The sequence below is a fragment of the Uranotaenia lowii genome, chromosome 2 (assembly GCF_029784155.1).
Source record: "Uranotaenia lowii strain MFRU-FL chromosome 2, ASM2978415v1, whole genome shotgun sequence".
In the NCBI taxonomy this organism is placed as follows: Eukaryota; Metazoa; Arthropoda; class Insecta; order Diptera; family Culicidae; genus Uranotaenia; species Uranotaenia lowii.
Window position 1 is genome coordinate 278,674,776 of NC_073692.1, and position 13,896 is coordinate 278,688,671.

General features: G+C 36.4%; 1 protein-coding gene across 7 annotated transcripts in view; it reads right to left on the reverse strand.

The window, feature by feature from the left end:
* LOC129746034 (uncharacterized) overlaps positions 1-13,896 on the reverse strand; it is an 86,778-nt gene that overhangs the window by 18,438 nt on the left and 54,444 nt on the right. For 5 of the 7 annotated variants that reach the window (XM_055739453.1, XM_055739454.1, XM_055739455.1 and 2 more), the window contains exon 3: positions 6,590-7,105. In XM_055739453.1, coding sequence (XP_055595428.1) covers positions 6,590-7,105 — 516 coding nt within the window. Of the gene's footprint in view, positions 1-5,174; positions 5,397-6,589; positions 7,106-13,896 lie in introns of all 7 variants that reach the window. The other 2 variants (XM_055739458.1, XM_055739457.1) reach the window with 1 other exon arrangement.

Here is a 13,896-nt window from a genome sequence, read left to right on the forward strand (position 1 = left end):
TCGATGCAGGTCTTTGCTGCATAAACACACATAAATCACATCGGAACACCTGATCCCACTCGAATGCGTGCTTCGCACCTTTCGTTTTTTAGGGTCACACTTGTTGCTCATCATTTGACTTTTTTCTATAGCGATTGACTCTTTCACTCTCTTTCGATTGATTAATATATCTTAATTTTATCTTATAACTAGAAATTATTACAACTATTCAGTCAACTGATCTTTGGTTCTTACGTTTCCCAAATGTGAACGAGTTTGCTTGAAATTTGTTGTTTCGATTCTTATCGTCATTTTAGCTGTGAGTTGTAAAATGAAAATTTTTTATTCGGAAGCTTTTAAACTAAAACTTAAATATCTAAAAACATCAAAATGCACACCGTAAAATTTGAAAGGATAATTTTTGATAAATTCTTTTGTTCTTGATGTGTCAAATTGGTTTTTCAACTTGATGTTGTAAAGTCTTATATCAGAAATGTTAAGCGCTCTGAAATTTAATCTTTTTGTCAAATTTAACCCACGGCTAGAAGTTATAACAAATTTTGCCGTTCCTACGGCACAAAAAAAACTAATTTGGCTTTTTATCACTCCACCACAGTTTTTGCTGAATGACACGATTTCAGATCCAGCCGAAACAGAGTATAAACTTTGTGAGACTCATTTAAATGCTATGAAGGAAAACCGTTCGTATTTGAAGGTTGTCTTCGTTAAATATTTAGAAATTTATTGTGTCAATTGTTGTGAAGCACCGCTTGAATTGCAGTTTCAACAAACCATCAGCCTCTTCAAGTACAAGACATCATTTTTTTTCAATTTTTCCACTTGTTTATCTACGAAACATCCAGGCTAGACTTATCAAAGAAATTTCTTGGCTGGCAACCTGCAAAGTGTCCACTAAAGAGTTTGTTTCGCTGTCCATTAGGAAATTGTTGAATTTTTTTCGTTCATCCATATTTTGCGCACAATTTGACCACCGTATTTTGTTTATTTTACCTGTGGGCAGCTTTTTTACCTTGTAGAAGTTAAGTCAGGCCTGTTGATTAGTCAGCTAGACAAATCAGTCAGAAAAATTGATCTTTTTTTCAATTCCCCTGCTGAAACTTTCGAATAGCGCTTGAAAAAATCTCTTACATTCCTTAAATTCATTAAATCAATCATCTTCACTTTTATCCAAAATTTTGTGAAAAAAGGGGTGAAATTTACTAAGTAAATGTGAATAATAATGCTTCTAGGCATTATTTGAATAGATAACTGCATTTTAAGGAGATTTCCAGAATTCCAAAGGTTTTAAAAGGGGGTTTTAAAAGATGTTCCTCTAGCGTCAAGGAATTTGATATTTGAGCTATAATACTTTATCAAACTGCTCGACTTCTTCATTAACATTCATAAGTATGATGCAAAATGATGAAACACAGATTTGAGGCTGAATTTGAATCCAAAACACAGGTTGAAATTCAAAAATACTAATGTTTTCTAATAGTCAAACACTATTTCTCTAGTTTTAAGTCATAGATGGCAGAACTATCTTGCAATTTAACCAAATTTATGCCCATTTTCGAACATCCGGGATTAATTAAGGTGTGCTGGATGATTTTGGTCAAGAAGTAAGTTCATGGTACCGTATGAACGCCTTGAAAATTCTAAGATCACTAAATCAAAAAATAATTAGAATTGCATGAAGGTCACTAAAAGTGATTTTTTGAACCGATAATCAGAATAAAGTTGTACTTTTCGATGGAACTTGATGGATCAGACAGCTAGTAGTGTCATTGGTATGATTTGCCATTGAATCGGAAGGTGAGATGAGCAGGAATATTGACGGTTGTACATTCTTGTGCTGGCGATTCTTTTGCAAATCCGGAAAAGCTTTCTGCAGCGTGAACTTCCACAAAACTGTGATGGAAAATCACCTCAAAGTGATGAATATGGGCCTGAATAAACCTGTAAAATCAATATTGAGACTTAATTTGGTATTCATTGCAAGATAGTGCTGCCATCTATGACTTGAAACTGAAATAAGTGTGGTTTACTGAAAAAAATCTACGTTTATGTATTCCAACCTGTTTTTATCTGATTCAATATAAATCTCGAATGATTGTTTTGTCATTTTACGTAATTTTAATGAAGAAAGTAAGTGGTTTGGTAAAGAATTACAGCTCAAATATCAAATTCCTTAACGCTAGAGGAGCATCTCTTAAACCCCTTCTTTTAAAACCTTTGCAATTCTAGAAAACTCCTTAAAATGCAATTATCTATTCAAATAATTCGTAGAAGCATTATTATTCACTTTTACACAGTGAATTTTTAAAAATAATCTTGTTTTTGTTGAAAAACTCAAGTGGTACTATTCTTATTTCGCACCCCTTTTTCACATTTTTGGTCCTCAACGCCAATTGCTACGTCCAAAAAAAGTAAACTTATGTTCGATTCATCCGTTAAACAATTCAGGACACACTGTAGAAGAAAACTTTCGTGATTTTCAATCATCCATATTTTGACAAGCAAAACACATAGTGGTACTATTCTTATGTCGCTCACTGTATCTATAAATATTTATACCGCGAGCGGTAAAATCACGGTAACTTTTCGACTGTAAATCTCTTGTTTCTCAACCGATTTGTACAAAATTTATAATTTTGAAAAGCTTGTAACGTGACTCAAATATGATTCTCAGAAAAAAAAATGAGCTACAACTATTCATATCAATGTTATTCAAAGTCGAAGAAAAAAAATTGAAAAAATATGCTTCAGAAAAAAAGGTTGTAGATCAGTTATTAAGTAATCGATAAAAAAATTTATTTAATGCTTAAGAAAGCTGAAATTAAAAGCTACATGTTGCACTTATAGAAATAAAAAAAAAATTAAGATCAGTAACTGTCTGCAAACTGCAACGTTTGTAAAGATTGTTTTCATAAAGATGGTAAAACGACTTTAATTGAAACAAAATAATGAAATTATTGCAAACAACAAAATATTGACTAAATTGGTTTAATATTGGTGAAAGATCTTTAAGCTATCTGGATTACTTATGTATTCATGTTGCAGAAAAAAAGGTTGTTTGTTTCAACAGTGAGTCAACAAGTCAACACTCATCTCTGATTTCTTGTAATTTTTCAAATACGTTTTTCAAGAGTAAATCACAATTGTATGATTTGTATGGAAAAGTTGGAAACTCTATTCTGAAAACGAAATTCATTTTCATCTTTTTTCTAGAGCTCAAATATTTTACTTTTTCAGTTTAAATTTAGCATTTCTTAGAGGACACTTATCAATGAGATATTGTTTCCATTCATTGACTGAGTAAAGATTTGCAACGTGAAAAAGTAGAATCATGCTTGCGGATGAAATCCTGGAAATGAAAGATAAAAACAATTATGATTTCATTTTCGTGAAGATAGGAATTTGGCTAAAAAAATCTAACTACCGTAAGGAAGTATTCTCATCAATCCTTCATCGCATTGATAAATTATTGTAGTGAATCGAGTGAAATGAATCTTATGAATCTATCTTACAATGGATTACGAAGAATCCATTGTAATGGGAGCTGCTGGATTCGTTTAAAGGGGAAATTTCTTCTAAAAAGACTAGTGACTCCACACAAGAGTTAGGTATAAATTTTGTATCCGGATATCCCACAAAAGAAAGATCTCACTCAGAATAAGGGCACTAAAAACCTGAGGATACAGTAGTAAATATTCATTATAATTTCAAATAAACGACATACTAACAATTTGAATGATTTTTCAATTTTATTCTCATTTGATATCCTGATCATTGTATCGAAACAAATCCATATTTTAATCAGGGTCTAGAATTTGACACTCAAATACAAAAATAAACAGAACCAAATAATCAAGTCTGTGAGAAAGTTAAGCGAATTTCGAAACATCCAACCACATTGAAATGGCAACATTATCTTCGAGCTCGAATTTGTCTACTCGATACATGCATATAATGTATTTTTTAACATCGTTTTTTTTACATCAAGGGAGTGTAATATTAGATACCTTTTGCAACTCAAGTTATGTGCACGTTTTTGATGTAATATCGCAACACTTTTTTTGTTTTGTATATAAAATAGAATTTCCAAATCAGAACGCGATTTTTGAGATGGTTGAGCTTTCTATGCTTCGGATGCTCAGAGCAAGATTATGAGTTTTAATTAAAAATTGATTCTTGATAAATTTATTCCTAGGTATTCATGCGGATCAGCTTTTATTTGGCTATAGCAATTTGATGCTTGAATTTAATTTCAAAATCAGTAGTTTCGATTTTTTTTTATAACAAAACAAAAATCAGGCATGAATTTTGTACTCAAACGATTGTTTCCTCGATTCGGACTATTGCGGGCTATTTTTTTAAAATCACTATAAATGTTCCGGGGATAAAATTAATATTTGTAGCAGTAATAAGTTAGGTACAATGGTATACTTAGGCATTGAATTTTTTGCCAAAAGATTATGTTTCTTTTATCCGAATTTGAACAAAGCAAATCATCATAATCACAAGTTGTGGAAGCTCAAATCTGAAATCCAAGGCCGCCAATTCATATTCCAAATTATTTAGCATTGAGAATTGAAAGTTCTGAATTGAGGATTCTGAATTGAAAATCATAACTTGAGAATTCAATTTCAGAGCAAGATTCAGATTGCAGATTCTAAATTAAGTACAGAATTCATATTTTACCGCCTCCCGATTCAAATTTGTTCAAAATCAGAGCAGTTTGAGAATTGAGATTCAGATTCAAAATTTATATTTAGAATTCAGATTTAGATTTCAGACTCAGATTTAAGAATGGAATTGCAGATTTAAAACTAAGATTCAGAATATAAATTAAGGAATCACATTCCAAATTCCAGCATTAAGAATTCAAAATTCAGATTTAAAACTCGGTTTCAGAATCCAAATTCAGAATCCAAATTCAGGATCCAAATTCAGAATTCAGATTCAGAATCCAAATGCAGCATTCTGATTAAGAATTCTGATTTCAGATTCAGATGAGAAGCAATTTCTGATCAATTCATTTAAAAGGGTGTTTTTTTCATGACAATAGTTTCAAGGGGACTTTTCCAGATCTGCATCAAACAAATTTCAAGCAAACGTCACATTTCACTTAACACTAGATCAACCCGAAACCAATTCGGGGTTCTCCCTTTTTCCGCAAATCAAAAACTAACCTTTGATCACAGCTACAGTGGCTGATCGTGTACGGCCTGTAATTGAACAGATCCCACTTGGTGGCCATGCCGGGAATGTTCAGTTTACAGTAGTCGTGCTGCCGGCAGCACATGTCCGCCCTCGAAGCGCCTCCTAGCTGGTGGTACCGTTCGGCGGAGTGTCCCCGGCCGCACCATTTGGTATTCGGTGAGAGGAACCAATCGGCAATCGCACGCTTATGCCTAGATACACGGGGCGTTGGGTCAACGTTGACGGATGACGACGAGTTAGGGTCGAGGCGTGACGGACACGCGTTAGCAATAATAACACGGAAGTGAAGAAACATAAATCCACGAATGGGATCGAAAAGATAAAGAAAAGCAAATTGAAAACGATAAGTAAACGATGAAACCAATTGAAAAAAGAACAGAGAAAAATCAAACCAAAAACAAAACAAAAAGAAATAATAAATGAAAGGAAATTGGAGGTGCAAAATGAACTAGTAAAGTTGAAAGAAAAATGTGCTGAAAACAATAATCTGACTATTTCTAAACTATAACAAAATATATAACTGAAGGGATTCCGAAACAACAATTTTATGCCAAACCGAAATTTATAACTCCTTTCAAAATGTTTTACCTCACTTTAGCATACAATAATTATCTATATAATTTTTTTTAAAATCCTGATTCTAACTAATTTTATTTTTGTTTTCTTTGGTTATAATACCTAAATCATATGGAAATCTTCTGTTCAACTGCTTTAACCCCGTGTAAGTGAGCACCCTGGCGCGCAACACCATTGTGTCGCGCAACGAAAACGACTGTAGCAAAATTGTTGCACCGCCCCACGTCTGCGCACAGACGGGGAAGAAAAAAACCAACGTTATACATATATGGAGCCACCCAACCTGGCAAAAAGCAACAAAATATCGCTTCGCCGCTTTGCTGTCCACTTCCAGTGCTATGCGAGGTCCGACGAATGCAATCCATCGACCAAGGCTAGGAAGGTCGAGTTCGTTTTGTTTCGCTCCCCACCAGCAGCTATGAACGCAGTGAATTCAGCGAAACGTCAAGCGACGAAACTGAAAAGCCTAACCTCTTAACAACTATTCCTCAAATGTACAATTCCAGTTCTAGCTAAAGACCTACAATCTTTGATCCGGGCTCGTGCAGGTGAAAATGGGTTTCGTTCTCTTTGGAGGTGTTGTACGTGCATTGGAGATGTACCAGGGTGCAATTGTGAAATGTGCGTTATGAGCAGTTTTTTTCAAATTCCAAAACCGGGAACCATTCGCGGTGGGGGGATGTTAGTTTTTGCCAAAAGATTCGAACAGGTTATGATGGGTGTTAGTTTCAGATTCAGGGGTTTATGTATACAGTGAAAGGGGCTAAGGATGGGAACAAGTTTCATAAAATCAAGAAATGAATAATACCTTTGCAGGGTTTGGTCGGCCTCCTGTCGCTGCTCGGCGTCTTCACTTTGCAGTCCGTGGGCGATATCACGCATTTTTTCGTGCCTCTCATCGCACTGGGCCTTCAGTCTTCGGAAATTTAGCATCTTTAGAATGTCCTTTGGTATGTCTGCTTCATCCCGCAGCGGGATATAGGTCAAATTCCTTAGACCAAAAGCATCGCTCTCCAGCGCAGCTTTCGATCCATCGGCAAATTCTTGCACGCTGTACTGCAGATCTTCCATCTCCGAAGTCATGATACCGTTGTCCAAAAACTCCCGGAAGTCATGGTCGGAAACGAGCGAATGGCGCACTGGCAGCGGCGAGGAGAAGTTGCGGGACCGAGCCTGTTCGATTTCGCCGTAGAATCGCTGCCGGAAGGTGCTGATAGTGTGCTTCTGTCGCAGGAACTCACAATCCATCAGCTGCCCGTCGCTAGTGAAGATCATCTGGATGAATTTTGTGGCGTCCGAAAGCTGCCACAGGCTGAGAGATTTGCTGCAATGATAGAAAACAAAGGAGATTATAGTAGATTTTTTACAAAGCTAGCAATAGGAAAAAATGTGACTAATGTTTGTTTTGATTTCGAATTAACGGATTAAGTAACAAAAAGTTAATAAAATATATGTACCTACGCAGAAAACATATATCTAGATATTGAAATTTCACTTAATTTAATTGATCATTCCAAAAATATTTTAAAAATGGATTATAAAATTTCAAAAAACTCGCCTCGTATGGGTTAATAAAGCGTTATTTTTCTAAAGGGTGGTCTATTTACTTTCCACTAAGTTTGACCCAAAAGCAATCGGAAATGAACAAATTAAAAAAAAGACGAAATTGCACAAATGACAAAAAAAAAAGACCAAAAATTAAAAAAAGAATAAAATAATTACAAAAACAACAACATATACAAATGAAAAATATAAAAATTGCCAAACAAAAACTAGAAAATATTAAAAAAAAAACAACCTAATTAACAAAAAAAAGGGAAATGTGTTTGACAAAAAAAAACACAAAATAGCAAAAAAAAAAGGGAAAAAAGAAACTAGGTCGAATGAAATTTTGTAAATTTTTTGTCTGTGTTTCATCTTCATTTTTTGTTGCAATTTTATTAGTATCAATTTTCACATATCTACAGAAGAAGTTGGCCATGAACTTTAGACATCTGACGTAATTTTTTCGTGTTCCGTGAAAATTTGTCATAATAGTACTGTAAATAGCCAAAAAATCATGAAATTATGCATAAAGATTAGGAAGGATAACGTTGATGTTAAGTGTAATGATGGGTAAAGTTTGGAAAGCAGCTTCCCGGGATATATTAATTGCGATTCAAAAAATAGTGCTTAATGGAAAAGAAAAATGGCTATCGGTGTGATCTGATTTGCGCCGTTGCAGTACCAAATTTATCGATTAATTTTCAAGCATACTTTTCGATATAAAAATGTGCTCAGTGGTCGACTGCTGGAGAAGTCAGGAAAAATTGTTTTAAAAGACATCTGAAGAATTTGGAATTCCCGAACAAAAAGTCTCAAAATCCCATACAAACTTCAGGCTCGTTGAGCGACCCCTTCCCGTGATCCGATCTGGCCCAAATTTGCCATGAGATCTTGCACTAAGCCTAGGATTAATTCTAGCATGCAGCACTAGACTGAGTCGATTTGGGATCATTTTTGAATTTCTCAAACCCTGGGGTCCTAAAAGCTTCGTTTTGGTCCAAAACTCGTCCATGATTTTTTGCAGAATTTTTAAGTAACGTTTACATGAGTAAATTTGAACTTTTAGGTTTGTATGGGAAAATTTAATATTTTGTACTGAAAAATCACCTGTTAAAAAGCTAATAACTTTTTTGTCTAAAAAGATACGAAGTTATGATATTCAACAAAGTTGTTCAGCGGAAAATTTCCAGTAAGAAATTTATAAATTGGCACAAAAACTATTAGCAGGCTCGGTTCCACAGAAGAAACAAAAATGATGTTGATTTTTCAGTACAAAATATTCAATTATCCAATACAAACCTAAAAGTTCAAATTTACTCATGTAAACGTTACTTAAAAATTCTGCAAAAATCATGGATGATTTTTGGACCAAAACGAAGCTTTTAAGACCCCAGGGTTTGAGAAATTCAAAAATGACCCCAAATCGACTCAGTCTACTGCAGCACATCACTTTTTCAAAAGTTGGGTCATTTGAGGCACTCTAATACACACGCACAGCTCATCTTGGGTGGTGGTTTGTTGCCGTCTGTTTTTTTTTTCTAAAGCGGGCCACAGACTATACAAATAGCGTGTGCAAATTCGATGATTCCACGACGATTGTTTGATCTATGCTCGCCCACACGCGAACACAAACGATGGCTGGCGAAAACAGCAGCAGCAAGAACAAAAAACCACCTTCACCCCAGCTGGGGCTGAGTAAATGGCCTGAATTTTGTACAAACAGCACCATACACCATGCCGTATAGGGTGGTTTGTACAAAATATTTTGATCCGGACCGATTTTACTCAAACCGTTTGGGCGCTCATTCAAGCAGTGCCATACACGATGCAAATCATGTTCACAGCGACAGGATGTCATCGAATTTCATCGCATTTGTACAAATGTGGTGTAGTCTATGGCCCGCTTAATGTCGGTTTACATACACACACAGCACTCGGTACATCATTCGACAATATCCTTGTTGGCTGATTGTTTCCATTCTGCTTTGTCTGGTGATAGGATATAGTAAGCTTGCCATATTATCGGTTTTATCCGGGTTTGCCCGGATATTTGATGCAAAATTTCGAGAAAGTCCGGTCCGGCCCGGTTGCCCGGATATCGTGAAAAAGTCCGGATGTTGCCCGGATTTTTTCACAATTTTCACAAAGAAACCAAAAAAAATCAAAGTTTTTAAGAAAGTTTCAGCAAAATCGATTAACGGTATGGAAATTTTCAACGGTTGTTTCAAATAATTTCGCTGATTTGCTTATTAAATATTAAAGTGTTCCAAAAAGTTTTTGGAAGTCTTACATTAATAAAATATAAATTTCATTTTTTTGCATTTTTTCTTTGCTTTTATATATAATAACACCTAAATTTTGACCGGTTTTTGCCCGGTTTTTGGATTTGAAAAATTGAAATCCATGCCCGGATTTTGCCAGGTTTTTTTGAAAAAAATGCCCGGAATTGCTAGGCCCGGATGGGAGTGGAAAAAATTCTGGCAACCTTAGGATATAGGATATGTTTTATTTGGTTTCTTTCAGACATATGCATCGCGGTTGCACTGGGAGGACAATGTCAGTTATTAGAAAGCTTTATAATGCCGATCCGGCATAGAGTCTTATACGATAATTCCACTTCCAAGGAAGTTCATTATTGGAGTAGAGTCTGATTTGTGGGTGTATAGCTGTTAGAGATTTCAACATTATTCTAATAAGTATATTGAAAAAAATGTCTGCTCCTATGTTTATTTTCTATTCGATTAAGTCCATAAAGAAACCAAGTCAAAGTATCCGAAAAATTTCGGATAGGTGTAATATCCTAAACCTTGAACGAAATCTTTCAGCTTTAATTAGAGGGATGACTAGTACCCTAAATGAAGTGCATGTAAAGAACAACTGCTTGAAATAGGATCACTCGACTCCGGCAAGAAATCAATCAACAATCCGAAACAACTACGCGGGAAGTATACTTGCCTACAACTAACAAGCAAAAAATTCAAGGTTATACTCCGGTACAACTTTGGCTTGCGGTCGGACAACATTTCAATCGAAAATTTGCGAATGGTTTCGTTGTTTTTTTTCCAGTTACTCGTTGGTCCAACTTCCAAAACAAAACTTACAAAGTGGATCCACAAAACCGCGTCAATGCAAATTATAACCCGATGCGATGTGTTGTTCAAAGTGGATTTATAAGAATAGGTGTGTGCGTCTATCAAATAAGGAAAACATTCGAATTTGGAAACGGTGCAAAGAAAAGGCATCATAGTTTTACAACACTAGCTAGGTAGCTGGCTACTCTCTAGGAATAGCGAAATTTAAAATGTAAAAAGGGACAACCTAATCGGATTTCGTTCCCTAAGATGGTTTTGGTTTTTCGGCACTCCTGGCTGGCTCGAATGCAGGGCGCTGTTGTTGTTATTGCTTTTTGGAAAGGGAGGGGTACACTTCCACGGGGCAACTAAGCGGTTTCCTTCCTCGTCGTTGCAGTCCTTTGTGGGGGCTCGAATCACACCAACTAGCTGTAGAATCGGTATTCAGCATACGTCCTTGATTGTAGCAGCAGTCAATCGGCAATTCCGGGGAAACGTTCCGAGGGGATTTTAAGCATGCCAATATTGCAAATGCTTTTATTTTTTGCAGCCGTCCTCCTTTTAGGGAAACGATTGAGTTGCTTTTAAAGGAACAATCAAAATCGACACCCCTGACCTTCCCGGGAGTCTCTTTCATCCAGAAGGTAAGGAATCCGCAAAGGCGATTTTGAACTTTCACCAACCTCCGGCAGTGAACCGCATACAACCAACAAGTGGATGAGTACCCATTCGGCGACATCAGAACTCAGTAGTGGTTCGTACTGTTTACACATGTGAAGAGTCAGCAAAATCACGCGGTCGGGTCCTCTTTCAAGTTGTCGCACATCGTTCTCCTTACGGGCCGAGGCGAGCGTTCAATTTAAGACGATTGATTTTCAGTGACCCTTTCCGGTACCATCAGCCGACCGGGGACCAATCGAAACGACTTACGTCGGCAAAACTGGTCCGAGTCGTTTGTTATACTTTCATCTTGTTGCTGCTTTGGCGGTTGTCGAAACGGCGAATTTTTTTTTATTTCCTTGGCACGTAGCTCGAGTGAACAGATTTACGAACACTTCGGCTACAAATTTGTACAACCATAAGGTTAGGGAAAAAGCTAGATCAATCAGCTCCTACGACGACTCGTTGGAAATCGATGTTCACAACCGGAGAAGATGTGCTGGACCCAAAGGATCCATAAATATGTCGAACGCGGAATTGCACTGACAGCCGACCCAAAACATCGCCAGTGTTAGATATTTAAATATTCCAAAGTTTGGTCATGTTGCGACTTTTGTGAGGCCATAAATTACCCCTTTTGATGGTAGGACCCATAGCGAGTCTTCTATTCGGTCGGTGGTGCACATGTCTGTCAATTGAAATGATGCAATCTGAGTGTCCCAACCAAAAACAACGACCAGTTCCTCCAGATTTATTAGCTGAGGAATCTCTTTAGAGTCAACTTTGTTCCAGTGCCGCTGCTGCTGCATCCCTTCAAAGTGGGTCAACAATCGACGATCGATTTATCATACTCTCGGCGATCGTATTTTCCCAAAAAAAAAATCTCGAAACACTCGACCTTATCTTGTCTCGCTTATTTATTTAATCGCTACCCAAGTGAATCAGCCTATCGTAGCTTCTTCCGGCCGCCTGGTTGGTAAGATAAAAACAAAACTAACAAAGATCAAATCGCTGCAGTTAAGATAACTGCATTTCGATCTTCTGTCTGCCCGCGCTGATCGAAATTCCTATCGATCCGCTTTGCTTTTGATTGTTTGGCGGTTTTGGAGTGAGTGGGTGCGATCAAAGTTGCTCAATATAGAACTGGATTATTATCAAGGCTTCCAAACTATAGGTAGGTATAACAAACGACCCAACATAATGGTGAAGTGTCGCAACAACGACTATAATTTGCTATGGGAGCGCTTAGGCCTATTCAGTTTCCATGCGACCAATCACTTCGAGATAACGGCCATCATGGGATTGAACAAATTTTATTAATTTTCCTCGGTTTCTTCACAAATGAACCGGCTAGAGTCTATAAATTTTCTGATCGATGGCCAGTGAAAGATCGTTAAACCCATTCACCAGATTGTTAGCATCGGAATGGGGCATCATTTCTGGGATAACGACTTTGAACCGGGAAGAATTATAATGACCTAATTTACTCTTGATGAAGCCTGAAGCCTAAAGCAGAGTTCTTGGGATGGGTTGTTGATAGTTTCTTCTGAAGAAAGCAGCGTAATTCTGGTTCATATGAAATCCTGTTGTGCGCGTTGCTTTTTTTACTTGGCTTCAAATCAACCCTGATTACAATTTGTTGCTTCAAAGATACTTAGCTATTAGGAATAGTTAATCTCTGTTTAGTCACATATGAAGAGTTTAACGTTTGGCAGAAGCATGGTTAACAATACTCCTCAGATCGGTTTGTCCAGTGAAAAAAGTGCAATTTTTTCGTCCGCTCCCACCAAGCTATGCGGGGAGAAAGAAACGCACTGTTTACAAGAAAAGACCTGATTTTCGAGAGGCCGTCCTAATTTTTCAAAGTCTTTCGAATTGTTCTGATTTTTGAAAATTGATCTTTAGAATGTCCTGAATTATCCTGATAAAAAAAAATCGATTTTATAATTAAATATACAGTTAAATGATAAGAACATTAAACGAATCTGTAGTAAAACAGTTTGACCCCTTAAACCGAGGATAATCTTCGGTTCAAATGATTGTTAAACGGTGTTTTTCGATATAAACTGCAACTGTAATCTAGAAGCATGAGAGCTGCATTTTATTTCCACCAATCCTGAACAATCCGGATCCTGAATCCTTCGCGGTGTCCTGATTTTTTGACGTAAACACCTTTAATTTAAAAAAAAAATCAGATTTCTTCACTTTTTTTCAGTGCAGATTCTGTCTGCACAGAAGACAAATTTTAAAGATTTGGTTAAGATAAGAAAAGATTTCACCATTTGATAAAATAGAATAGGAAATAGAAACCATATCGATTAAACATTTTATTAGAAAAAGACAGAATTCAGATGCATGTAAAAGTCGTCAATTATTAGAAATAACAACACAGTTGAAAGTAGCTTCTGGATTTTAAAACACCTTTTTAGATAATTAATTAGATTTGATAATTGAAAAATAAGAGAACAGAAAAGGTATCTACTCAAACCAACCAAAGTTTAATAAAAAAAAACTATTTTTCTAATATTTTCCACTGATGATCTTTTTTATTGTTGGTGCACATTTCGGTGCAAATTTCTTGTCAGTGAAAATTATGTTTTCCAATAAGAGTAAAGATTTGAATGTGGCCATACTGACAGCGGGGAAGGGATTGTTGTTTTTTGCCGTTGTGTGGTGGGAGTCTAAATAAAATTTTCCTCCACTCACACTGAGGTGTATGACTGAAGCACTAGGGCGCTCTTGGCTAGATTTTTTTTCTCCCACTCAGATGCGAGAGCTCTCACACTCGCCGTCCAAGTCGCTTATAGCTAATGTAAACTCGGAGAACTAGTGGAGCACG